General features: G+C 48.6%; 1 protein-coding gene across 1 annotated transcript in view; it reads right to left on the bottom strand.

Moving 5' to 3' along the window:
* Nucleotides 1-3,160: 3,160 nt before the first annotated feature.
* The window catches only part of CFAP77 (cilia and flagella associated protein 77), a 61,664-nt gene continuing 38,059 nt past the window's right edge, over nt 3,161-26,765 (bottom strand). Inside the window, exons 4-6 of the mRNA XM_075519876.1 lie at nt 14,696-14,798; nt 12,993-13,088; nt 3,161-3,396 (exon numbers count right to left, since the gene is read on the bottom strand). Of these exons, the coding sequence (XP_075375991.1) occupies nt 3,328-3,396; nt 12,993-13,088; nt 14,696-14,798 (268 nt within the window). The 3' untranslated portion in view covers nt 3,161-3,327. The remainder of the gene's footprint in view (nt 3,397-12,992; nt 13,089-14,695; nt 14,799-26,765) is intronic.

The raw sequence follows: 26,765 nt of genomic DNA, 5'->3' as shown, positions 1-26,765 counted from the left end.
GAAACATGCCCCATTCTGCCCATACGTGGTGTCCCCCCCACATCACTGGACACTGACCAAGCAGGGTCCAAATGATTTGTCTGTGGCTCCTCGCACAGGCAGGAAATCCCCTGTACAGAGCACCGAGCAGTGCACGCTGCCTTCCTTGTGCGTGTCTGCCCTTAAATCCCATTTCCTAGATTGTTCCTGTTCACAAATACACAGGCGTGCACCAGACAAGAGCAATCCCCGATGCCAGCTGCGTTTCCAGTCACCTCCTCACAAGCCCCAGTCACACCCCAGCGTTGGCTCTAGGGCTCTGACAGCTTTGGGAGCTGCCGTGTACCCCACCTTGCCGGGTGCTGCCGACGGACAGGGTCAGGCTCTCCTGGCACCAGTCGCCAGGGCGGGTTTGGCCCTGGGGCCATGGGGCAGGGCTGACCCCCGGCACCCCCGAAGGCGTGAGGCGTGGGGAGAGCCCTGATGGGGCTAGGGACGTCACCTCCACCGCTGCGCCAGGGCTTGGAGGGCACGGGCAGCTGGGCTGTGGCGATGGCCGTAGCAAGAGATAGTCTAGAAACGTCTGCTGGTGGGCACCGAGCAGTGCCCGGAGAGGGCCTGGCTTCGGGAGGAAAACCCCCGAGGCCGTTGTGCTGAATCCCTGTCCGAACCCAAGCGGGGTGCTCGGAAAGGCCGTGCCCAGGCGGGCGCAGGGAGGGATGCTCGGCAGCGACAGGCTCCGGTGGGATGCTCCGGTAGCGAAATGAGTATCTCCGTGAGAGAGAGGGCCGGGCCGGGCGGCTGGGGGTGGGGGGCAGCGGCAGAAAGGGGGGGGACGGTCAGCCGGAGGGTCGCGGCGGCGGGGAGGAGCGGGGCCCGGCGGTGGGGAAGCTGCAGCAGCGTTAAAATCCGCTTTACCAGTGGGTGTCACTGCAGGACAAGGAGCCTCCGGCGCCGGAGGGCGGCCGGGGCTGCGCGGGGGCCGGGACCCCGGCACCGGGCGCGGCCGGGGCGGGGGGAGCGGCAGGGGACGCCCGGTTGCGGCTTGGTTGTGCCCCCCCGTGAGCTCGGCCACGGGCGGGGGGCGGTGGGGACCCGTCCGTGGTGGCACCTCGGGTGGGGGACGAGGCCGCCCGGCCGGGTCCAGCCCTCACCCCGCGGCGGGGCCAGGCAGGGTGGGCCTTCCCCACACGGGGTGCAGGTGGGTGCCATGCAGCGGGGAGTGGGTGCCCGCGCTCCCGCCGGAGCTGTGAGGCTCGGCCCATTTGGGGCACGACTCTGCCCAGGATTTCGGGGTGCAGTGGGGCAGGTCTGTGGGCTACAAGCCCCACGGAGTGATGTCTCCTCCTGAATGCACTTTGTTTGACTTGGCTGTTGCTTTTTGGGTTTCTGGTCTCTTTGGTGGCTTCTTGGACCTGTCCCGAATCGGCAGGTCTGCGTGGGCTTGCTTCACACCACATTGGTTTGCCAGCCCTTTTCCAGCCGTGCAGGACTCCCTGGAGATGCTTCCTTCCCTCTGCACGCCCAAGGACCTAAGCAGTTGCTGCAGGTGGGCACAGATGCTGTGGCCGGACCAAGAGCTGAACGCGGCTCCTGCCAGGCAGCAGAGCAAACCTCATGCCTGGGTTTCTCATACACTTATAAACAGTGTCATTTTTAGCAAGACAAGTCATTTAAGGCCCAGCTTTGCCCCTCCCTGGGGAGGTGGGAAAGGTCTCTAGTTATAATCCACCCCTGCCAGCATGGCAAACCCTGCTGTTATCCTCCTAGTTATTTTAGATGGGTTTTACTTAGAGGCCTGTACTAAAACGAGGGAAGGGCATACCAGGGTTTCCCCCGTGTAGAGCAAGTGATTGCTTTCCTCCCTCGGCTCAGGTGTGGGCAGGGTCGAGTTTGCTACAGCTGCTTCCTTATATAAAGGGCAGGTTGGGGCACAAACTGCCCCTAAGGAGGGGATGTGGGGAATGCCAGAGCAGCTGGTGTGGAGCCTTCCTGGTCCTGGGTGAGGTAAGAAAAGCTGTCCCTGCAGTTTTTGTTGTTCTTGTGTCTTGAGCAATGCAGTTTAATGTTTTGAAGGACTTTGCTCTTTTAAAAGTTTGACTGGACATCTGGTGGGGGGACCAGCCATGGACTCAGAATGGCTTCTTTGTGTCCCTTGGCTGCTGGTGGGTCTGCGTAGGAGGGCTGGGCTAGCCCCGGTGCTGAGGTGTGTGTGGCAAAGTCATGCTGGGCACATCCACCTCCTCTGTAGTGCTTGTTACTGGCCCCTTCCTGAGCTGGGGATGCAGCTGGGGCTGCCCAGGACAGCAGATCTCATGCCCTTGGACTATGGCCCTGAGGAGTCCAGGCCATCCTGGGGTGAACACACCTGGGCTCTGAGAGCCAATGGGGCGATGAATACAAAGACTGAAAGCTAATGTTGGACTTAAGTATTATCTGGTACAATCTGAGATATAACTGTAGATGTAAGAAGCAGACTACTTAAGATTATTCTGCTAGCAATCTTGGAGCTGCACAGTTAAAGCAATCACCGTTATTATCAAGTATTTGGTATTTCCTTAAGGTGAAACGCCCTGTTGGGAGGAGATGGCTTTTAAATGTGTTGAGCCTCTGCCTGAGCCTCTGCTGTCACCTGTTGGTGACCTGGCTGGGGTTTGGGTGCTGTGACATTGAGTTGGTGTTGGTGGAGTTGGAGTTTGTTCAGCAACTGCTTGGAGAGGCTCAGCCCTGAGGGATGCCAGGCACCGGCAGCTGTTTGCGGGTGAGTGTGGAACTGGCTGGGGCCATCTTCAAGTGAAGGCGTCACTCTGCGGTGAGGCCTCAGTTTGGCAGAGCGCTTAAAGCAGGTGTTTGGATGCCTTTACACAGGCAAGGGCTTTGCTGAAGCAGGCGGTGATGGGAAGCTTACTTGGCAACAAATGAGAAGGACTGATGGGTTATGAGATATTCAGACTTGATATCAACTGGGATATGGTTGCATTTAATATGTTTGTTCAGAACAGACGGTGAAGGAGACAGTCCTGCTTTCCCTCTGGGGCTGTACTGGTGTGAACGCTGCTCTACTGGTGTGAGTGTTGTTACCTTGAGCATGATGAGAATTATGGTGATCAGACTGAGTAAGGTGGTGTGCATCTGACATGAAGCAATGAACAGGCTGAGACAGAACCATTCCTCTCTTATTTATGATTTATTTGGCTGTATCTGCATTAGCATAACTTTTTAAAACCAGAGAGAAAGGCTATAATCTATGGCTATCGCAGGGTCTAAGGGCTGTGGTGCCCAGCACAGTGCTGCAGTCCTCGCTGCCTGGATGCTCTGGGGAAGGGGACCATGTCTCACAGCCACTTCTCAATGGGAGGCACTGAACGCCTTTTTACGAGCGTCACGGTCTGGAAAAGTACTGAGATGAGGCCCAACCTGTAACGAAAGGAGCAGATAGACGATTGGTTACAGCAAGCAGCCAGCCAAAGAAAATAGGTTGTAGCACAAACAGGGAAGAGACTGCAGATTGGCGCAACGGTTTTTGCCTGTTTGGGAGATGTTGCTCCACCTGAAGTTAAAACACTTAACCTGTTTAAAATGAGGACTAGTTTTCTGATTGACTTCAGGAGATGCTTATTCTGCTCTAGTAACAAGGTGTGCTTACTAGGTGTGCTGGTTGTCTGACGTTTTCAAATGCTGGCATGCCTTAAGGTGGACCCTGAAATAAATATGACTTGTTTTCTACAACACAGGACTTGTGTGCTTCACTGAGGGGGCCGGGATGGGCTCAGAGCTCCCAGGGAAGCCCCTGTCAGGGTCAGGGACTCTTGCATGACCTGCCCAACAAAGACACAAGCAGCCTCTCCCCAGGAATCACCTTCGAGGTGGGGAGGGGGTGAACAAATGCCCATGGCAAATAAACAAAGGGAAAGTCACGGGCGGGGGGGAAGGTCCCAGGGCCCTTCGGGGTGAGTGGTGGGGTTTATACAGCTGCATGCAGCAAACCTATACAGCAGGTGCAGAGTTACTGAGATGTGCGAGTGTCTTTGAGTACGGAGTGGGTTTACTACGGGGGGGCCATGGGCTTTACCTGCCCCGACACAATTCCTTGTGCCATATATCTGCTTTGTGTGGATGCGCTGAGCTGCCTCCCGCTTCCCCCGCCCTGCTCAGGCTGGCTGGATGTCAGGTTTTGCATATGTAAAAATACACAGCAGTCTTTGCCCTGAAAAGCTTGCTAGTGATCTCATTAATCAAGACAAACAAAGCGTATTTAGCTATTCCCCCTCTCCAGAGGAAGGCGTTCAGGTACTTAAATATGCATTTGAGTGCCTAACTTCAGACAGTTGTTTCTGGATGTTTTTGCTTTCTCACAAGTAGCAGCAGTGACATAACCCCTCTCCGGGAGGGAAAGGTGGGGGAGGCAGAACCAAGGGCTGCTCAGGTAGGTGGGCAGCCCCTGGGAGCTGGCAGGGACAATCCCCAGCTGGGCCAACTCCAACCTCCCATTAACAATGCAGGAGTTTTTCCCTCGGAGCTGGGATTGTTAGAAAAATCCAGTGCCTGCAGGTGAGGACAGCTGAGCTGCTTCTCTCGAATGTGCCTCTGCCTTCCCCATCGTGCTCCCTGCCCACCAGCGCTGGGAATTGGGCAGGGAAAAATTTCTGCCTGGGATTGGATTGAAGCCGCAGGGGAGGAAAGAGCAGTTTATTCACTGCAGTCTTGGTACAAAGCTCCCAGGTGAGAAATGTCACACTGAGCCACAACTGGCAGTAATTAAAATTAGCAGAGCCCTTGACAAAGTTGTGAGGGATGCCAGCTTCTGTCCTCAGCATGAGTAAGTGGGAAGCACCAGGTGTAGGACAGGGGACAAGTGCTATTTTAAAAAAATGAGAAACCCCCTCATAATGAGGGACAGTTGAGAAGTATGGATTAGTCCCAGGCCAGTAATTAGAGTCAAGATAAGGGTGTCCTTGGGTCAAAGGTCTTATTATGACAGAGACTGGTGTTGAGAAGTCAATGCCAGTGATGAATCCTCATCTCTGATTCTTCTAATTCATATTTTAAATGATGAACCCAAAGGTACCTCCTCTAGAGACAGCTGATGATTTTTACCATTACTGTGATGTGGTTACGGGCTGTTATGCCAGGATTTTGTCTGAATCGTGGATTTGGAGCATTGGCTGTAGCAGGGCAGGAATATACTTTGTAGGTACAAGCTTGGTGGTTTTCCTTGCAGGATGATGGAGCTGCAATGGTTTTCAGCTGCTGATTTGAAGCAATGTTTTGCCGTGGTTCATTTGTTATTGACAAATTAAAACCTGCAGGACACTTGCAGCTGGGATGTTGTAATGTCAGTGCTTGCTTCAAAGAATGAGAGGGGCAATAAAAAAAACTTAGCGCTCCTGAAACTTAAATATGTATTTGGGGATTATTTTCATTTGGGGTTCTCGGTTGTGTTAATGTTTGAAATGGAAGGACTGCAAATGATCACTTGTCAAGCATTAGGACAACCACATGCATGCTGCAAGCAGAAGCGGGTCTGTTAAGGGAGGACTAATAAATCATGTGAGATGCAGAAAGGCTAAGCTGGTACAGGGGAGGCAGAGCACATGCCCCAGAGACTGGGATTTCATGGGTGCTGTTGGTGTTGGGCTTGTTGACACGGAGGTGGGTGCTGGGGTGCGTGTGCCATAGCTGCTGGGCACTGCGAGCACCCTTGGGTGGTCAGTAAGATCAGCTTTTTGGGGGAAACATAAATGAGAGTCGCACTGGGAGGGGGGGAATTTTAATTGATATAGCTGTGTTAAATGGTTTGTGATGACTTGTGGGAGGTGTTGAGAATGAAGTCATGGAAAGGGCTGAAGCAAGTAATAAGCAGCACCAGGAGCACCATCTCCTGCCCTGTAAGGATCCATGCTCGGCTGCAGGGAGATGTGGCTGTACCCGCTCCTCTCCAGCACCCGCCTGGCTCTGCCCGCCTGCTCCAAGGCAGCTTCCCAGCCTTGTACGATTTTTCACTTTAACAAAGCCGCCCCTAGACTCAGCCTGGTTTTTCCATCATCCATTTGATTGAATCCTTTTAGCGGGTGACAAAACACTTTCTTGAGCTCTCTTTACAGGAAACCAATCTCTATTCATTTTTTAAAACCTGCCTTATTTACAGGAGTCTAACAAATCCTGGCCCTTTTTAAGTCCTCTCCTGGTGTTTTCTCTTTTTTTTTTTTTTCCCCCCAAAACAACAGTGCCATATTTGTAGATTTTTTTTTTTGCAGGGGGAAGGAGGGAATAAAATACACAATACAGAGAGGGGTAGGGTGTACACACTGACGCACGCCGCGCCGAGCGTCCCCGCACAGACAAAAACCACGCGTGCGCGCGCGCATCGAGATGCAAATGATTTCCGTGAAGCTATCACTTGTAAAGCTTGACAGAAAATAATGAGAAACACTAAATCTTTTATAAGGTCAACACTCAAGCAGCTGTCAAACAAGAAAAGAATTTAGCGAAAGATCCGCAAAAAACTTCCATCGCCTCATTAAATCCAACAGGGCCGGGGCCCGGCGTGGTGAGGAGGCACCGGGGCGCCTCCGTTTTGTGTCAGTAATTTGCGGCGGAGGAAGAGGGAAGACGAAACAGCCAGAGCCGAAGGGGCCTTGAGGGAGGCTGGGGAATCGTTAGTGCGCCAGGAGCGGCCTCGGCTCCTAATTGGAAGCATTGGGCATTATCAACGAAGGATTTGCCTCGGCTCCCTGACAGCTCTCTAGGCCTGGAATGATAGCCCACTTGTCAGTGTAAAAGACCATTAAAAACAAACCATTTTGATTTAATTGGAGGCGGTGCGCTGGGGGCCCAGGTGAGGTGCTTCATCAGCTGATGTTGGCTGCTGATGCCTTTTTCCCCCTGTATTGATGGCTTTTTTTTTTTTTCCTCCCCTCCCTTTCAAAAACTGTCTAGGAAAGAGAAAGAGGTGCTGAAAGATCCTTCACAGCTGCATTGAGAGCGGCTTTCAATAGGGTTGTCAACAAATGCCATGACAAGTTAGAAAGAGGCAGGTATTTTTAAAACAGACGTTATTCTGTCCAAGATGAGCTGCGCTCGGAGGTGTGTGTTGCATTATTAGGGTTACAAATACTGTGCCTTTTCCTGGCAGTAGCGCGCTTAGCCGGTTTAATGAATGGGGTTGTTTTTGTCTCCCCACCTTTCTAATTCCAAGAACATAGGGAAATGCAGGACAAGGGAGTCTGGGCTAAATGGTCCTTATTTGCTTCAGACCCAGGAAGGTTTCAAAAAGTGCTCAGCAATTTTTGGCTGCTGTATTTAAAGCCACATGGAGATTTGGCAATTTTTTTTTTTGCTTCCTGAAAATAGGGGCCGCAGATGTTTGCTGGAGTTCACTGGTCACTTGGTCTGGGCAATAGTGTGAGTAAAGGAGAATTAACCCAGCTGTAACCTGGAGCTGTAACCCAGCGTGTGCCCCCCTTGGCGATGTCTTGGGGTCAGACCAGAAGTGGCAGCTTTTGCACTGACCTCAAGTGTAAGATTTGAATCCTCACCCTTTTCATGCCAGGCAAGAGTTTTGCTTCAAACTAAGTTGTCTGTTGGTAAATAGCATCTCTGCAGAAGGCAGAATAGGTCTGTGAATGAAACCCCAAGTCCATTTAAAAAAACAGTTCTGTGGATTTGTGTATGAAACAGTAGGTAGCACTGAAAGCAATGGTAGGCGCTCACCTGTAACCCAAGACAGAGTGTGTGGTTTTACTCTGCTGCAAGCAATGAGGCTGCAAGCACCCCAAATTTGTTCCTTCATGGGTGAATATCTCCGTAACAGCAATGGACATCGGTTGCCAACAGTTTCTTGTGCTGCCTTTGGACACCAGGGCTTAGATGTAGGTGGAGCCTGCCCTGGAGATGGTCCAGGCTGTAAGGCTGCACAGGGAGGGGTGGTGTTTTCTTGTGTCAGTTAGGAGATGTTGGAGAGCAATGAAAATGGCAGAGGAATGATGGGCTCCCGTGTCTCTGAGGGAGATGTGAGGAAGGGCTGAGCATGGCAGAGGGCAGCGTTAGGGTGCAATGGAGAGGTTGAGTGTCCAGGGCACATGCAAAGGGGTAGTGGGAAAGGCTGGACCATGGAAATGCTTTGCTGAGATTTGAGCAATTGCCTTGCTGGAAGTTTCAGCTGTTAGGCAAAACAAGAAAACCTGCAGAACCTGCAAGAAAACGTAATGATGGTGACTGGGGCCCAAAGCCTGCACTTAGTCACAGAATGGCTGCGGTGCAGGAGGTGATGTCTCTGCTGTGGTCCCGGTGGAGATGTGCAGGGATTGTGCTCAGGGTAGCTGGGTCTCTGCTGCCCATTTGGAACCCTGCAGGGTGTTGTATTTTCTTTTTGCATTGTGCCTGTTGTAGGCTGGTCAGCGCTGAAGGCCACTGATTGTCGCTGCTGGGCTGGAACTCACCAATTCATGGTGGCCATTGAACGGCCATCAGGTGACACTGATTTTTTTGGTCAGCCAAAATCCCAGCTGAAGGGAGGTTTGATCTGGTACCATTGTGACAGAAAGCTCTTGAACTCATTGCTTTATTCTTTAAGCACTATTAAGGCCCCAGGAGACAAGTTTTATAACACTCCAACTCCATGAAGTTTTGCTGCCCTCAAACCTGGGAGGATAAATGCTGTATCTGAAAAGCCAGCCCACCATGCACTGCGCGTATCAAGCCTAGGTTATTTAAGCAGAATCTATGGCTTTTCTGACAAGACAACAGTTGCAAGATTACATGAGCTGTGCTTGTCAGTTCAGCTCTTTAGACAAAAATAGAGGTAAGGCATTAAAAAAAAATGTGGAACATTTTTGTGTGTATGTGTTAAACCTCAACTGTTAATTCTGATGAAGGATCAGGCTGTGAGCAGATATCGGATCCCTGGTGAGAATCAAATTCTGGAGCCCAGAATTTTGCTGCAAAGTTTATACAGTGGGGATTCCTCTAATTACTTTCAGTGGAAATTTACCTGACAGAGCTTTCCCAGGTAACGCAAGGCATATGCGGGAGAGCCGCTCAGCTGTTGACAGAGCCTTTGATTTTGTGCCAGGTTGCAAATTAAGTCTTTTGCCAAGGTACCCGAACACTTGCTCGTCAATTGCTTATCGCTTATTCATATCGCGCATCGAGCGCAGCTCGTTTCATCTGCTCAGGAAGGCAGCGCATGTTGACAATAGTGTTGTCCAAAGTTGCTGCATTTTCTTTCCTCCTTCTGTTTGGTCAAGTAAACAAGACTGCTCTTCCTGGAAAGCCACCTTGAATGTCTGTGTAAGTTGGAATTCTCTAACGAGCAAAGGAAAAACCCTGGTGTGTGTCAGTGTCACGCGGTGTGTGGAGCTATTTTGACACATGGGTGAATTCTGTCCTACATGACTGCTGCATGAGGTGTCGCTACCAGAATCCTTCTGGATTGACTTGACAGAGCCCTGGAAATCTATTGTGGAGTGGCCAGTGTTGACTTACTGGTTTGGATTGTGACTATCAAATATTCAGATGGGGGTAGCTGGAGCCTCACCCTGGGCTGGCACAGGCAGGGCTGTGGGGATGCTGTATGTCAGCAGCAACATCCTTTCCAGACTTTGGTTGGCACAGGGGATGTCATTCTGCCTGGGCCAGCATGATGCCAGCGATGAGTGACACAGGGACAGGGCACATCCCATAAGCATGGAGGCAGGAGTATTTATTTATGCCCATGCTGGGTGCCTGACGTACGGTCCCCAGGGAATGTAGTCCCATATCTACAAATAAATGAAGTCTTTGTGCGCAGTCTCAGCCGTGTTGGCAAAAGCTGAGCCCAGGAATCGTGTCACTGTAGGCAGAGAGCAAGGCAGAGACGGTTTGCCTTGGGGGGTAACTGAGGAAGAAGAGGGCAGTAGAAGCATCTTGCTGAGGTGAGTAAGGAGTTAACTTCTGTTTGGTTTTGTAAAAAGAAATAAATAAAATACTCCAATTCAGCAACTTTCCCTAATAAACTGCCTGTCAGAACATGACTGGCTCCCTGGACCTGTTTGTCTCAGTGAGCTGGAGGGCCTAGGAGACCACACTCCAGGTTGGTCCTCCAGAGCGAGATGCGGAGCAGGAGCAATGACCCGGTGTGGGAGAGCCTGTAAATCACCTGGTTAGCTTAATACTGTGGGCCATTATTCTAAAGCAGTGGGCCGAAACCTAAATCCAAATGAAAATATAGTCAATTTGTCTATACTTTACTGACTGAATGATTGTGTAATGTCATGCAGCCCTGGCAATGCAGGGAGCAAGCGGAGGCAATTAGTGGGGAGGGAAAAGCTCCTTTGTTTCTTCTCTTCTGCTTCCTCCACAAGCACTAGCATGGTGCCAGGGGACAGTCTTGCAGGGACTGAATGGAAAGTCTAGTTTAAGAGCCGGTAGTGACATCCACAACCTGTTTCTGCAGGTCTCTGTAAGGGGTCAGGATGGGAACAGAAAAACCCTCCTTGTTGATTTTTATGGGTCTAAAGGAATGAAATCTCATCTTCCTGCTGCCCCCTGCTTTGGGTTACAACCATCTCAGTAGCAGGGTGCTCTGCATTGCTCCCCCCAGGCCCAGAGCAGGCCAGGCTGGAAGGCATCATGCAGGTGACAGGCAGCAACTGAGATAAGAAGGATGAGTGGCTTGAGGACACGGTGCACCCCTGCACCTTGCACCAGCCTCAGGTCACATGGAAAAATAGTCCAAAATATGGCTGTGGTCAGGGCAATGGAGTCTCTGTATATTCTTGGCCAGAGTTTGAAGTTGTTCCCAGGTCATGAGCATCTCCTGTAATGGCCAGAGTAGCACAATGTCACTGAAGGCTGGTAGGAAATAATATGCAGTTGGGAGTCTGCTAACAAGCCTTCTGTAAAGTGATATTTTTGTGGTGGCTTTTCCTGCTTGCATAGTAAGATGAGGAGGTGTTATATGGATTAAAGACAGTGTTTTGGTAAACTGCCTACAGTGGTCAGTGCTAATGGCTGTCTTCCCCAGGCCATTACATCTTAAAAAAGCTGTAAGGTAGTTATCCATCACCGTGGAAAAGCCTGAGAAAGAGGTTTCATGAGGACAGAAACACTGCAAGAACGAGCTCCCTCACCTCTTTGGAGCACTGCTGTGTGTTGTCACCTTTGGAGGGATTGATAAGGAGTGATTCCTGGAGTCCCTGGGTTTGATGGAAGGGTTAGGGCAGTTTGTCTTCAAGGCCATTCCACCACCACCACCTGTGTAGAACCCAACTTTACAGAGATGGTTAAAGTGCAGTTTGGAGGCTACCAAGTATCTTTGGGAACCATCAACTTTCTCTGGGTTGTACTGCTTTTAACTGGGTAAGCGTTTATGGATGTTCAAGAGAACTTATTTTTTCATGGAGGAAACCATGCATTGAAACTCAACTGAGCAATGAATTTCCTGATCCAAGTTCTAACATGGGCTGTGCCTGTTAGATCTGCAGCTGGGGCAAGGCAAACCTTCCAGGTTGATGTAATGAGAAAGGAGGAGTACAGAAAATCTGCAGAGGCTCTGCAAAATGAGCTGTCCCTCCTCCCCTGGATGCTGCTCCTGGGAAGGAAGGGGAGAGGAAGGAGAAAGGCAGAGATAAGAAGAAAGGACTCGGAGGTTTGAGAGCTGTGGCTGGGGAAGGAACCTGACCACAGTCATCGATGAAACAAAAGGGAAAGCATGAAGAAAAACACAGGCTGAAAAATGAATAGTGATGGAAAGGTCTGGGGTGAGAGGAGCTCTAAAGAGGAGACTTGCCCCAGTATCTCGTGTGACTTACACAATCTGTTTAACAGCGATCGGTCATGTTCTTTCCCTGACACTAGCCGCAGCAGCAGCTCTGTGCTGACAGGCAGCAGGGATAAATGATTACTGACATATGCTAATCGGACAGTCTTAGACAGGATGTAAGAGGAATACATCAAGGTGGTGCAAAACACATTTCTTGGTCGAAACTCTCCAACTTGTACAAGTGAATTAGCTTCAGGAAGTCACAAGGCTTCTTTGTTGTTTTAAACTGCGGTTAAAAATCAACATCATGGCAAAAAAAAATAACCCCATCAGAACAAGGGCTGGGGCGGAGGGCTGAGAGACTCTTTGCAGTGGTATCTATCAATGCCAGATATGATTTTGGCCATGTGAACTCCCTGCAGGGTTTCAGTGCTTTCAGACTTTCTGGTGTCTCCTCTCCGTTCCCCTTGCCCACCTCTTTTCCCTTCCTTCCTAAAATGCCCCCTAGCTCTTCACTTGAAGTTTCCCTGTAATTTACACCACAAACAAAGCTAACGGAATTCAAACAAGTACCCTAGAGCGCAGCAGGATGCACAGATGAATTCAGGGAGGTGTTTAGATCCCATTGCTAGAACAAGAAATCTTCACCTTGGCTCTTATTTGGATCAATTAAAGGAAGTGTCACGCACATCTGTAACCTGGCCAGACCCTTTGCTCAGTCTCAGGGTGAATATTGTCAATCAGATAGTTTAGAGAGGTATCAAGAGTGCAGGTTTTGTGGAAATCTCTAATTCTTGGGGTGAAAATGCTTCTTGAAACATCTGGTGTGGTTTGAATTAGTTATGGTGAGAGCTGATAAAATGGCAGGCTACCAAAATGCAGGTTTGACTATCCTGCTTGTGTAGGGCAGTTGTGGGAATACCAGCAGAGAACAAAGGCCACCCCAGTGCTAACAGGGAGATACAAAAAGATGCTTCTCATCTGGTGAAGCTCATAAAAGTGCACACAAGCTAGAAAATAAGTCATTAAGCCCTTATCTGGGCAACTGCTGCCTCCCTTCCAGGGCTTATGGCTGCAAAAAACATCCCATCCTGAAGTCCAAAAGAGGCTGATGATTGAACACATCCAGCATGGGAGCATTTTAGGGTCTGGGTCTCGGGGAGCTCTGAGGTAAGAGCCTCCTGTCTACCTGCATTGTGTGCTAAGGGTGTTCTCGGGGCATGTGGGCAAGGTTAGAAGGTGTCCCTGAGTTCAGACAAGTGCTCCATACCTTCTCCAAGCGGGGCAGGTGCCAGAAGGACTCCTCCTTTGCAGGTAGCGGGTGTTTTCGCAGAAATGTGGTGCGAGTTTCACACGCTTTGTCTTTCTGTAACCAAAGATAAACAAGAAGGGGCTGAAACGGCTGTGCGGCTATATACATCAGGTTGGTGTCATGCAATGTAATGACACTGGGATGAACCAGACTAAAAGTCACTTTGGACTGATGATCACAAGTGCCTGATCTGGGTAGTTTTTCATGTCCATGTAGCTAATACTGATATCTAAAACATACTGATGAGGAAAACATGAGCAGCTGCCAGCTCTCAGTGCCTGCTTTCTACGGCATCCCAGTGAGATGACCGCTGCCTGCAGGAAGCCCTGTGCTCTGAGCTACAGCAATGGCTCATGACTAGCTGGGAAAGTCACTTCCACCACCCCTACCATGAGGGGGTTTCTTGGCTGTCCAGTGTATGTGCTCTCCTCATTAATTGCAGCTTGCAGTGCTTGATAGTCCCAGCACAAGCCAGTGCAGGTACCTGGTGAATATTTTGGCCACTATGTGAAACCCAGGGGAATCTGTCTGCTCTGTGGTCTAGGATGGATGTAGGTTTGCGTTGCTTAACTCAGTAATTGGTGGCTGCAGGCTTCAGGAACTTGATGGAGGGAACTTAGTGATTAAAAACATCAGTCATTAATAGATAAGGTAGGGATGCACTTTCCAACATCCTAGGCTTGTGTATTCATAAAGTAGCTGCTAATTAAGAACACTGTATTCTTGCACTTCAACTATAAAGCATAGTTTGTGATGGCAGTAAGCGCATTGAAATTGGTCATTACCATATTAGCTTGACTCTTCTTTGAGCCATTAACTAATAAAACAGTCATTGGCTGCTTTTAAATGTTATTACAATATTGGTATGTTTAACAGCACAGCGTTGCACTCTAACAACTGCTGCGGGTGCTGGCATCAACCAGACCGTGCCCGGATCAGGGCTGGTGGTGGTCTTTTGAGCACTTCTTGGCTGCTCCGTTGTTTTGTCCACTGTCACAGGTAACCTGAGCAGAGCTGGTGCTGTCCAAAGGACAGTCTGCAGGGCTCCTGGCATGAGGATGACATAAATACCAAGGATAATTTGAAACCTAATTCTTTGTCACAGCAGGGCCTTCTAGTATTGTGGTGATGCAAAGAGAACCAGAGCCTCCATTTTAATTGATAACAGGAGTTTAGCTGGGCAACCTGTGACTAGAGGCATATTGATGCAGACAGATGCTTAATGATGGCTAGGAAGGTATCTCTGCGGGACAGGTGCCCAAGCCTTTTGAAAGGCCTCGGCCAAAGCACCCTGAAGAGCTTGTTTGGCTCCTGCATATATCTTCAGATACAAAAATACTTAAAAGCAAACCACAAACCTTCCCTTTTGTCTCTAGAGCGCTTACAGGCACACGCATTGTGATTTGCACATCTGGTGTTCGCTCCCACAGCATCACCCCACAGGACATGCTCTGGCTGGAGCCAGGCTCCTCTTGGCTGGGAAGCAGCTGATCTTCGTTAGGCTTCACCAGCCTTCCAGTAGTCAGGGAGCACGGCTTCCCAGCTGAGAGCCCTCCCCATGGCTGGGACAAGTCCAGCCATTGTGGGGTAGGACAGTGGGGGGTTATGCCCGGTAGCAGTGCTGTGCACAGCAAGGGAAAGCACTGCTGGAGTATTATCACCTTTTTCTTTTCTATTTGCTGGGCTGCTGTCAGTGCTCTCTGCTGCTCCATCCACAGCTCCTTGTATTTGTGTTGGAGGAGGTCAAAAAAGGGAGTGCAAGGCCTGGAAAACATTGAAAAAACAACAATATAATATCCAGGGTTAATACATCTCTTTACCTCCCCATGCTGATGCCCATCTCTGCTCCTGGAAAATGTGACTGGTGAGAACATGAATAAATGCTTGCACTAGGAAAGGTTTTTTCTTGCTCCAGAGAGACTCAAACCCACATTCATTTGCAGTTAAGACACCACAGCCTGCACATGCTTTTGATAACCTGCAGCAGGACTGTGCTAGGGCATTCCTCAGAACAGGTACAACTTACATGTCTGCTTGTAGGGCCCATACCACCACCTCTGTTCAAGCCCCGGTGTGCTGGAAGGACTGTGGAGCACCACAGACTGTGGCTCAATCTTTGGCCCTGGGATGGCTCCAGAAGAGCATTTCCCAATGATGGGTAATGAAATTACTGAGCGGGGCAGTGTCCAGAAGCAGAGAGATGGGCCTTTGCATTGCTACCCTGGAGCTCAGAGGAGCAGCTCTGGCTCTGACCAGTTGAAGGTAGACCTGCTGGGTCCCTTCCAGCCTGACACAGCCATGGCAGCTGCCTGGGAAGAACCGCTGGGTGCAAAGTCTGTTTTGCTAAAATAATATTGCTTTTGCTATTAAAATATCACTACTGTGATATATCAAAAAGCCGCAAACAGATATAATGATGGATTGAGTGAGGGGAGTAAGTGCTGTCCTAAGCAATCTGAATAAGGATAAAAATGGACTCAATGCAGATGTTCAGGTGTCTGCAGCAGAAAGGGAGGCTGAACTGCTGAGCCCTGGTCTAGTGCCTCAGCTGCACAGACCAGATGTATTTGCCCCTTGAAACAGAGTACCAGGGAGCATCCTGGCCAGGAGGAGACAGCAGCAGAGGAGCTGCACGTGACCATGATTCTAGAAAAATAGTAAAAATAAAAGGCAGTTGCTTGTTGGCCGGTGTCCCGTTCAGCTGCTCTGAGCTGGTGTTAACCTGACCAGCTTGCCGCAGAGCTGCAGCCTGAAATTGTTGAGCCTTGCTCCTTGCAAGTGAGGATACTTTAACTTCATCAGCCACCATGGGAGGCAGAGGTGGCAGTGGCAGCAGCAGGGTTCTTGCCTTGAGGACAGCGTATCACTTATTGCTGTGGTCGTGCTGCTATTCTTTTCCCCCAGAAGCAAATGCTTGAAGGTGATGGAGGTCCTCAAGCTTAAGTTTTATTGGTCCTTGTCCTTGCACACCTTGCTGGGGAGGGACTTTTCCCATCTCAGCAGCCACCTATGACAGTGTGCAGCCATCAGCCCCAGCTCTGCTCCCACCTGTAGCCCGCAGTGCCTTCAGCTGCAGCTCCCATAACAGAAAGGCAGTGCTTTCCCTGCCTCTCCAAACCACCTGCAAGACACTGGGGACTTGGGCTAACTGCTGGGCTGCTTCTGGGCCACCAGCTCCACCAGAAGGTGGTTTTCTGCAGAGAGCCCATGCACCACGGAGTGCGCTGGTGCTTTGTGGCTTTTGGCAGAAGCGGGTCCAAAATTGGTAGCAGCCAGCTTTTAGCAGCCTGGAGAATCTTTGATCAAGCAGGGCATCAGCAGCACGTATGCAAATAGTAACTCTTCTGTTTCTTGTTCCTTCACCCCTGTGGTGACTTTTATTACTTAATTATTGCACACCACATGCTTCAAAACAGCCTAATCTATGGTCGTGTTTTCTAATGATACTAGATGTGCGATCCAGCAATATACATCCCAAGGGGGCATTCATATCAGAGGAGATATCCTTCTGCAGACCTCCTGTTTCATAGATCACATGCTGCAGGGCTTTTCAAGGCTTTGCTTACAAATCAGCTGCGCTGCTCCAGACTGTTATCTGGTGACACCCGGTGCCAAAGGGGACACCGACATTTACCCTTTGTCTTCCCCTCTTCTCCCCGCTCCTGCCCTTCCAGTTTGGCATTTCACACTGATCAGAGCTGGGCAAAATATTTACAAAGGATAGAAGATGTGGCAAGCCTGTGGTCGAGTGTCTTTTGTCTGGGTGGGTCTCCAGCCTCATGGCGTGGTGTACATTCTGGTAGTCCTGGCACAAGCACGTGGTGAGCTTTGCACATGGGCTTGTTTCCTTGGCCTGTCCCTTTGCTCTCCAAGGCAGGAGCTTTCCTGGTGTGCAGGAATAGCAGGGAGGGACTCAGGAAAACATTGAGCCTTTGCGCGTAGTGTTTGGTTATTGATTTTTGCAGTAGCTGAATGTGTTTTCACATCTCTATGGAGGTGACTTTTACCATCTCCAGTGGACCAGCCAGTTGATGACTGATTAGTCCACAGCTGGCTTGTAAGTAAATGCTTGAAAGGACACATTTGGGTTGATGCTCTTCAGAGATTCTTCCCTGCCGTGTGATTAATCGCATTTAAGTCCTGATCCAGCAAAGTATAGAATCATGCCTGGAATAATACATGCATGAACTGCCTCTTTGAAATCGGTGGGAATGACTCATGTGCTTAGTTATACACGTAAGCTCTGGTGAGCCTGTAGGATGTGAGGCTTCATCTGGCTTTTCCTGCCTCCTTTGAGAGAAATACTGAGAAAGTGAGGAAGAGCGGGGGATATCAGGTAACACACTTCTTTGACCAAGGTTACTGGAGGAATATCAGCGAGGTGGCTTTTTCTTTGTAGGTCAAACGCTGATCTCGTCAGAGTGGATGGGAAATTTTGGCCCCGATATTGGTGCCGTTTGGCAGTATGACAGTACTTCTCATTTGCAGCTAGCCTTTGGGAAAGCGTCCTCTCGCCTTAGTGTTACTTAAGGACAGGAATGAACGGCTTGTGCATTCTGTTTCCTTTTGTCACCCTGCCCAGATGTCGCTCCTCCGAACTGGGAGGATTTTGCTGTTATCTGCAGATGCTGTGGGGAGAGTGGAGGAAGCATCCGCTGAAAACACTTACTGCGGATTAAAACTTATCTTGTTCAGAGTAACTCAGATCTCCTTGTTTTGGCACAAGCACCCTGCCACAGAAAGGAAAGGCAAAGAAGTTCTGATAGGATGTAACAAATTATTTATAATTGTGGAAAAAATAATCAGCTGCTTCCTTTTATAGTCAAATAGTTGGAGCCACTTCTAATGTTGACATTTCCTAAATATTTTAAAATTTATCTGTGCACATTTTCAAAACTATTATCCCTGAAACAGTTCCTGTCTCTTTAATAGACTCTCTCTAATTTACTTTCAAGAGTCAAGGTACAGACCTATTTTCAACTGAAATGACAAGCGCCTGCTAGCTTGGTTATACAATGTGGTATGCTAGTCTGCCAGAAATCTCCTGGAAAAGAAGCTGCAGCCTCCTAATAGGCTATTTTACTGTGAAAACAATGTTAAAAAGTATAATAAAGTATTAACAATATTAAAATAAAACAGTGTAGGCCTTAAATGAGCTACAAACTAGTTAAATCTATTCCATTCACTATGAGCCTTCAGTGCATTGCAGCTGATACCTCAGAGCTGGGATTTATCTAAAATGAAGGCACCAGGGACATGCAAGAGAAATGGTAATTATAATTTGCAAACATTAGGCTGACACTTTTTTGTGTATGTGTGTATAAATTCTGACAGCTGTGATTTGTGCCATGCCAAATAGTGCTCCGAAGAGCTGGGAAGGGCTCCCTTTCTGGCAGGCCATCCTCAGAGCAGCAGCTCATTAAAACTTTGGAGAAGGAGAAGTTGCCGAAAACAGGAAGGCGTCAGAACCATCTGAGGGACTTTTGGTACACGCTTGTTGAAAGGTGTTTGAGAAGAGAGCCTTGGGTCTGACAAACTGGAATTTTAGTACGCCTCTCCGTTCACAGTGGGGCAAAATAATTGGTCATCAGTGACTACTAATTTGGTTTAGTAGCCAGAGGCGTTTTTTTTCTTCCCAGAAAATCAATGACAGTGCTGAGGTCTGTTCAACGTGATTCAGCTCAAGACGGGTCCTCATTTAGCTCTTGATGCTTCTTCCACTGGAGACAGCTATTTTGTTAAAATGAAATTAAAATCTATCTATAATACTCGGCTCAGAGAGCGGCACCCGTCAATGCCATGCTGCTCTTGAGGTTTCAAGGTTGTCAGTCTCCCCTCAAACTCATTTTCAAAGGTTTATATATCAGCTGGAAAAAAGGTATTTGGCAAAAGTGGATACAAAGGACTTTGCTCAGGAAGGGGGTTTATACCAGTTTAAAAGGTGCAATCAATTTGATTGGTAAGTTCTGTCGTAAAAGGGTGAAAGCTTCACTTGTGATTGCCTTTTTCTTGTATTATTCAAAAGCATAGGGGCTTGTAAATATTTTAGTGCAAACTTCAGCCCTTAGATTTTCTGGGTAGCTCTCCAGCCAGTGCAGACGGCTCCTGCAGCACTCTTCCCGCTGCTGGTCGGGATGGGCTCTGGCGGGGAGCGGAGCGAGGGAGCAGAGGACACGTGCACGGGCATCGACTCCCCGGCGGCTGTGCAGCTGTTTGGGCTGTGCCGAAAACACTGCTCTAATTTCAATGGCAGCTTAGTGGCAGCAGGATCTGGCCCTGCATGTGTGCTTATGCAACGGATAAATGATATAACTGAACTTTTTTTACAGTTGTGATATTAAAACTGTGTTGCAACACCACTGCCTGTCCTGAAACGTTAACCCTTTCAAGAAAGGTTAATGAGGTTTCAGGGGGGTTTAATCATAGAATCATTTAGGTTGGAAAAGATCGTAGAGTCCAACCAAGTCCTCACTGGTGTCCTTCCATCTAAGATGAATCTGCTTTCGCTGCACAACCAGGGTCCGTCTTTGGGGTCTTCAGCCCACAGGGGCCACCACCTTTGTATTCCTTTCTTCTGTCCTTCATGATGGGAAGGATTTGTCCTGTGGTAGTAGTGTCCATATAGAGATCTTCCCCTGGCTTGTGGCTGGGACAGCCAAACCAGCTCCCACCACCTCAGGTTGGTTTCTTATTGGGATCCAGTTTGGTCTCCAGCATCTCTGGAGTGCGGGGCTCCCTGGTGCAGCCAGCACAGATTATCTTCAGCAAATAAAGCACAGGCTGGGGTCTGTGATTCTGCTCGGGGCCTTGGAGTACCGCCAATGCAGGCAGCAGTAAGGCATTAATGCTCAGGTCCCTCTGCCCTGAAAGGGGGCTGATAGCACAGGAAAACTCTGATTACAGCTCCCTTGTACTGCTATATTGTCTCCCTTCCTCTCTCGTTACTGATGGGCTGGAGCTAGCAATCTATCTACCATTAATTTGTCTCTGTGTAGCCCAGCAGGAATCTGGGGCATGATTACAGCTCTGGCCCTTGTGCGAGAGCCGGCATGGCCCCGGCATCCCCCTGCAAACTGCCTGGCTCTTCCTTGCCTTAATTGTTCCCCTTTGGCCAGTGGACCTGTCTCTTCTAACAAGGGCAGTGAGGAGGGCCGAGGTAATTGAAGCACTTAGCCACACTCCCAAGCATTGCCTCCTGCAGCTAATTAGGAAAGAGGGCCGCTGGGCTCTTCGTTATTTCTTCTAATTGTTTGTGGGTTTTGCATAACAGTGAATGGCAGAAGAGGGATGTGCAGTTAGTGGTGAATTCTTGACTTTGAAATTTGTATAAAAGGTCACTTACAATTTGTTAATGCTTTCACAAGAGTGAATTCAATTAGTGGCTCCGGCAGTCCCCGCGCAGACATGTGCGGCGGTGTTTGTAAGGAGAGGGAGAGATGGCAAAACAAGCAGGGTGTGAATGTAAAGGCTTTTCATTTTCCTAAGAAGCTTGTGGACTACATGGTAAAGTTATAGGCCCCTTACAGCTTTATGGTCCTCTAAATAGGTCCTGGCAATAAACCCATGAAGAGGCCTGAAAGATCATTTTTAAATGATCTCCACTTGCCCTCACTTTCCATTAACCACTGAAGAAAATAACAAGAGAAAAATTGGTATAAAACACTCAGGGACCAATTTTTTTTTTGCAGTCTTTGGGCTGGTAAAACTCTCAGTTGAAATAGTGGGTCCTTCACCCCTGTGGCACCTGCAGGATCTGTGCTGTTGAAGCACTGATTACTCTGAATTTCTGAAGCTTCTTTACAATCCTTGTAATTTGGATGAGGATATAACAATATAAATTATTTCACTGTGGGCAGCCAATGAGGCAGTGGCTTCTAAGTGTCAGAGGATCTGTTATTTTGCTCAGAGGGCTCGTATGTATAGAACAGTAAAAAGAATAAAATCCATTGTAAACATGCACTTTAAAAGATTTATCAGATGCTCATAGCTGTACTTAGGAGCACACATGGTTACAAGAGCACCAATTTGCTTTACTATTCCCTCCCAGGCCCGGAGTGAGATGTATACTTGGAACGGTCCTAAATGCACACATGGAAACACGTGCCTTGTAGTGAAGATACCAAGCCAGCTCTTACCCATTAAATACCTGGCTTCACAAGCTGGAATTTGTGCATTAGCATCGATTTTTGGGTTGGAGAATACCCTTTGGCTGACTTAATTGAGGATTATTTAGATTTGTCTTCAACACATTTGTCTACTGACTGGAAATCCGCTGTTACCCTGTGAGAAACTCAGGTGGGACGTGATTATGGGGCAGAGCTATTCTGCCTGGAGGTCTCAATCCACGGCTGAGAGTGAACAGTGCTCAGTCTGCAGCCATCAACAAATGCAAAACATCCTCATGAGTAAAAAAAACAAGAAAAAACACCACAACACTGAGCAAAACAAATCAAAGAGCAAGGTCTTCCCCTTGACCTCCATGCCATGCTTGAATCTCTCTGGCTGGGTGGGAACACTACTTCGCTTGAAAGGAAAAGATGTCAATGAGGGCTGAAAAGCTTTGCTTTCACAAAAAGGATTCTGTGGTTATTTCCCCCTGACCCAGGTTTTCATTGCACAGACTGCAAAAGCAGAAGTTTGCAAGGGGAAAAAAAAAGTCCACTTGTGGCAAAAAGTAGTTTTAGGCGGTAAAAGTTTTGGTAGAAATTTTTCAGCCAGCTGTAATCAATGGAGATAAACCCATGGACAACAGCCAGTCTGTGTGAGAGAGTAAATTACTTTCCTATTCAGTGTAATGCAATTGATAATAAGGGATGTAAATCTCTATTCTTTAGATCTTTTTTCCCAGCTCTGTGGCTGACGTGCAGGACCTGAACCTTATGCCAAACCATGACTTGGCTGTTTATTTTCTCTTAATCTGGGAGCCTGAAGTAGTCAGAAACTGTTACAACTGCAGTAGATAACTATGCTGAAGGAGAACCGGTATCTTCACGGTGCACTCAGGCTTTTTTGAAGGGGGTAACAGGTCTTTCTGGCCAACCAGATGCTGCAGGCACCTGGGCACAAGGCAGCACGATCCAGGCGGCTGCGGCTGGGAGCTCTGCAGTAGCTAATGTACACACATACGAGCCTGGAATGTCTCCAGTAGAAGAAAATGATTCTTGAAATAGCAATTCTTATCTTAGCAATGTGGGAATGGTGGCAGAGACACAAAGTGCCTTTTGCTGTGGAACTGGATAGGATATGCAATTATCTGAACTGATGAGTCCTGTATTTTTTAACTTGGTTGCATTTTTCTGGTGCCTTCAGCCTGACAGTGGTTCCAGTCACTATGTTACATTATTATAATATGTTTTGTCAGTGCTCAGATTTTTTATCTAAAGCTTTTGTTTGCCCCAATCTTTTGGATTTTTGTGGCTTTACACTCTGTTTGGCTTCCAGTGACTGTGGATCAGATGTGGGCTTGCCATAATATTCATCTTTCTCGCCTGTCCAGCTTTTCCTGGTGGGTTCTTCCCAGGAACGCCCTCTGCTCTTCAGTATTGTCTTTGACATATCTTTGCAGCTGCTCTATAGCTAGATTAGCTTTTTTCCAGGGCCATATATTAATGACCTGAAATGTTCTTTGTCTCAAAAATGAACCTACCAGCACACTCTCTGTACCAAAGAGATGCTGGAAATATCTAAGCACCTTTTGGGCAGCTTTCTAAACTTTGTTCTGGCTGTGTGCAAACATCACCGGCACTTTGGGTGGAAAGGCCACTTGCAAAGCAGAAGCACGAGCGTTGAAGCCTCCCTTCTTGGGGAAGGTGAAAGCTAAGGACGGAGCAGTCAGTTAAGCCAGGAAGCTGCAGGGATAGCCAAGGTAACAGCTGAGCTGCTAAAGGCCAGTGAGACAATTGTCAACAGAGCATTAGGACAATTGCAAATGATACAAAGAAAAGAGGAGGTACTGGATAACTGATGCCCTTGGTGATTGTAACAATTTGAAGAAGAGAGATTGCAGTGACTAAATGCTTTAGAGAGGTGAGTTTGCTGCAGGAACATGGTGAAAGCAGCTGCCAAAGGACTAAGATAGTTTTAGAGAATGGGAGGTGGAATGTTAGGAGGAGATGAAGTTAGAAGGAAAATGGGATGTAAAATTCGAGAAAGGGATGGTTGAAGCGAAGGCAGACAGTAGGGGGGACCCGGCAGGAGACATGGGGATGACAGAGTGCCAGGGAAATCCTGCCAGCACGCCCAAGGTCAGCCCAACCTACAGGCCAACTGCCAAGTGGATGGCAGCACGTCGGAGGCAGGGTTTGAAGGAGGTACAGGTGTAGGATGGCAGAGAATGGCACGTCTGTGTGGTCCTTGTGTCCAGGAATATGTTCTGGGATATGGGATGCAGAATTAGGAAACTTGCGCTACTAAGAGGCAAATGAAAGCTTTTCTCTAAGAGCAGCCCTGGAAATGCTGGACAGTGTGTTCATGCTGAGGATGCACTCTGCACTGCTAGCTCCTGGGGAGAAAACTTGTGCTTCGGGTACCAACTGTGTGCTGGTATGTTTTGGCTTCAAACTCCTTGTGTGACCTTGTACAAATCAATATAATCTAAAATCTAGCTGTAGACAGCATCCATATCTTTGTGCATATTTCTAGTTCCAAAAATGACTATTTATGTCTGCTAATTTCAGTGCACAGTGAACTTCAATCAGAAAAGGTGGTTAGGAGGATAAATGTGGGTCTGGACATCTATTGGGGTTTCCAAATGCACCTTGAATACCAAGATGTATTGACACCAGTGAAGATCCTGGAGGTCTTCACAAGACCCTCTGTGTCTCTAGATCTCCAGTATGATCAAAACCCAGCCCACTCAGTGCCCTGCATCCTCCCTCTTGTAAAACAAGGTCATTACACAAAGACTATGGGGGTTGAATACACCTGCTAGTAGCACTGTGTTGTGGGGTTATTTTAAATGAAAGGACCTAGGACTTGGGTCCAGGAGGACAGCAACCCTAATCTGCACACATCGTACAGCTATGTAATGTCACTCACAGAGCATGTGGATGGGATGGGTTTAGCTCCTGGAGGGGAGGTATTGCCAATGATGGGCATTTTCCTTGAAAGAAAACCTATAGACCTGTTTGCGGTGGGGCTGCGGGCTGGGGCAGGTGAAGCTGAGCGTGCATGCCCTGTATCGTGGTCGTTACCCCTGCGCTCAGTGGACACGTGCTCTCTTGCAAATTGTGGCTTGCACAAGGCAGCTCTTGTAGAGATGAGAAGCCGAAGTGTGAATCGGGGGAGCCTGACTGGAGGATGCCCCATGGGGGAGGCTGGGACCCTACCACATCCTCGTTACTGCTGACCTTGGCACGAGCGCTGCCTGCTGATGGATCGGCTATGGAGCTGGACAAGACCCTGGGGAACCACTGTATTATCTATTATCGTCCCATCAGTGCCTCCCCTGACCCCTCCCAGCTCCGAATGCCACAGGCATCAGGGAGGGCATAAATCTCTGTCTGATACTGAGAGAGAGAAGGGAGCGAGAGCAGGAAAAAGGAGAGATGAAAAATGTCCTTTTTATGACTCTCACAACAAAGCTGGCCACATGATTCGTAGCAAACATTTCTCTAGGAAAAGGGAGGGGGAGAACGGGGGAATCAGCAAAAAAGCAGAGCTGCTTCTCTCCCCTGGAAGATGCCCATGGGGAATTAATAGAAGGGGTATGGGTGACCTTTGAAGGTAAATATCCCAGGAAAGGAAAGAGGCCTCAAAGTTTCAGAAAGCTCACTCCAGTGTCTGACACTGCCTTGTGAAATGCTCCATGTAGCACGCATCCACCATGAATGGAAAGCAGAGGCATAAGCAATCTGCTGTGCTAGAGGGAGCAGCAGGGCCGGGGCGTGATTAATAAGGCACTAATAGCAACCACAGTGTTTGTGTTCATTTCTATTTGGGATGATCCAGGAGAGCTTGTACTTGGGAGCCTGGGGAGAACTCCTGACCTTGGTGTCTTTAGGAGACAGAAGCCTTTAGCAGCGCAGCCCAAGGCCTGAGAAGGGGCTGGAGATACGTTGCCAGGGCTTGAGAAGCCCCCTGCACATTCCCCACCGACAGCTTGCAGGACCACAAACACGTTCCTGTGACAGCCGCTGAGTTGTTTGGGCTTATAACCCCCTGTGCTGCTGCTCCCAAGGAGGTGGCCCAGCCCCAAGGCTTCATGCTGGCACTAGCTGCAATTCCAGCTGTGCAGAAGAGCTGCAACAGGGCTGGGGGTGCTGACTGGGAGGGTTTGCCCTGGGGCTCTGGGGATTGTCCTAGAACATTGCTGTCATCAGACAGGGTGGCTGCAGCAACTCCCAGTGCGATGGGAAGGCACCTTTGCTCTCTGGCCTTCTCAGCCGTACTGTCTGTGCTGTGCCTTGGGCTAGGGAATGACATGCAGGCTCTGTTCTTGTTGAAAAACTTCACTGGACCCGAGATGTTTATCAAAGTGGACATTTCTAAAGGCAAGCAAGCGCTTGGAGTCATGGAAAAAGACCGTATGCCACCATTCTCTTCTGCCCTCAGGCAAGCATGTATCTTAGTTGCGAGTGCCTTCCCAATTAGCAGCACTAAGAACGCAGTTGTACAGGGCTTAGAGTCCGAAAGCAGAAGCAACTTAAATCCGTTGACAACCAAGTCATTTTTAACAGGGTAGGTCTTGCTGAACCTGGTCAGCTGTGACTAGGGACAGTCTTGGGCTGGGGAGTGCTCACCAAAGCTGGTATCTTTAACTTGCCAGTCATGGAAAAGTGTGTTAAATTCCCACTTTTACCGAAATGGCTGTAACAACTCCTTGGTAATCCCAGTAATTTGATTTTGTCTATAACGTGCTTTTAAAGTAAAGGGATAAATACAATCAGTCTGCATAAAAGGTAGCTATTAAGGAGCAGGCAAGTTGTACAATAATAACTTTAAATTAAAAGCCCTTTCCCACTACTTCTGCTGTTGTGGGGTCTGCAGATTTTCCTTAAAACTTTTGAAACGTGCCTAGACTTCTTACAGGCAGCCATTTAACCTCCGTTTATGAAGAAATAAAGCAAAATTGATGTTGATTTTTGTCTACATTGGGGGATACTTTTGCAACATAAAAGCCCTTTTGCCTGCAATTTGCAGAGCAGCCCTGTCACATCGGTGAGGGCTGATACTGATAAAGATAAAGCTTTATAGCTGGGGCATTTGCAGCTAACAGCAAGCTAATGCTACATTTTCATTTTGATGCAATTAATGTTAATGTCTGCTACGAAAATTGTCATTAAATACCATTTTAAAATCCATTCAATTTGCATATGCAAAGCCCATTTACTATCATGTAAAATACACAGTGCCGTTCATCATGTCTTTTCTCTAGAATTTGTAGCTGTTATTTTTCTGGTAGTGATTATTATCTGGCTCTTAAAATGAAACCTAATGTCTGGTCCAAACCTACACAGAGCAAGAAAACTCTCTGTGCTCCAGCAGCAGAAGGGCTGCTTCGGAGCCCCTTTGAGAGGCTGTGAGCACTTGGTTGTGTTGGACTCACACTGGCTCTTCCGGACCGCCGTGCCCTCCAGCCTCCCTCGTGCTCCTGCAGAGGACAGGCAGCGGAAGGACCTACAAGTCAGTCTAAGCAAGGTGCTGATGTTCTCCCCTGCAGTCTTCCTGTTGCACAATTCCCCATGAGAAATCAGCACAGAGGGCAGTTGGGAGCTGGTACGCGAGGGGGAC

Source organism: Mycteria americana, chromosome 17 (genome assembly GCF_035582795.1).
Source record: "Mycteria americana isolate JAX WOST 10 ecotype Jacksonville Zoo and Gardens chromosome 17, USCA_MyAme_1.0, whole genome shotgun sequence".
NCBI lineage: Eukaryota > Metazoa > Chordata > Aves > Ciconiiformes > Ciconiidae > Mycteria > Mycteria americana.
The sequence above is the reverse complement of the archived record's forward strand: the minus strand, read 5'-3'. Positions and strand labels throughout refer to the sequence as shown.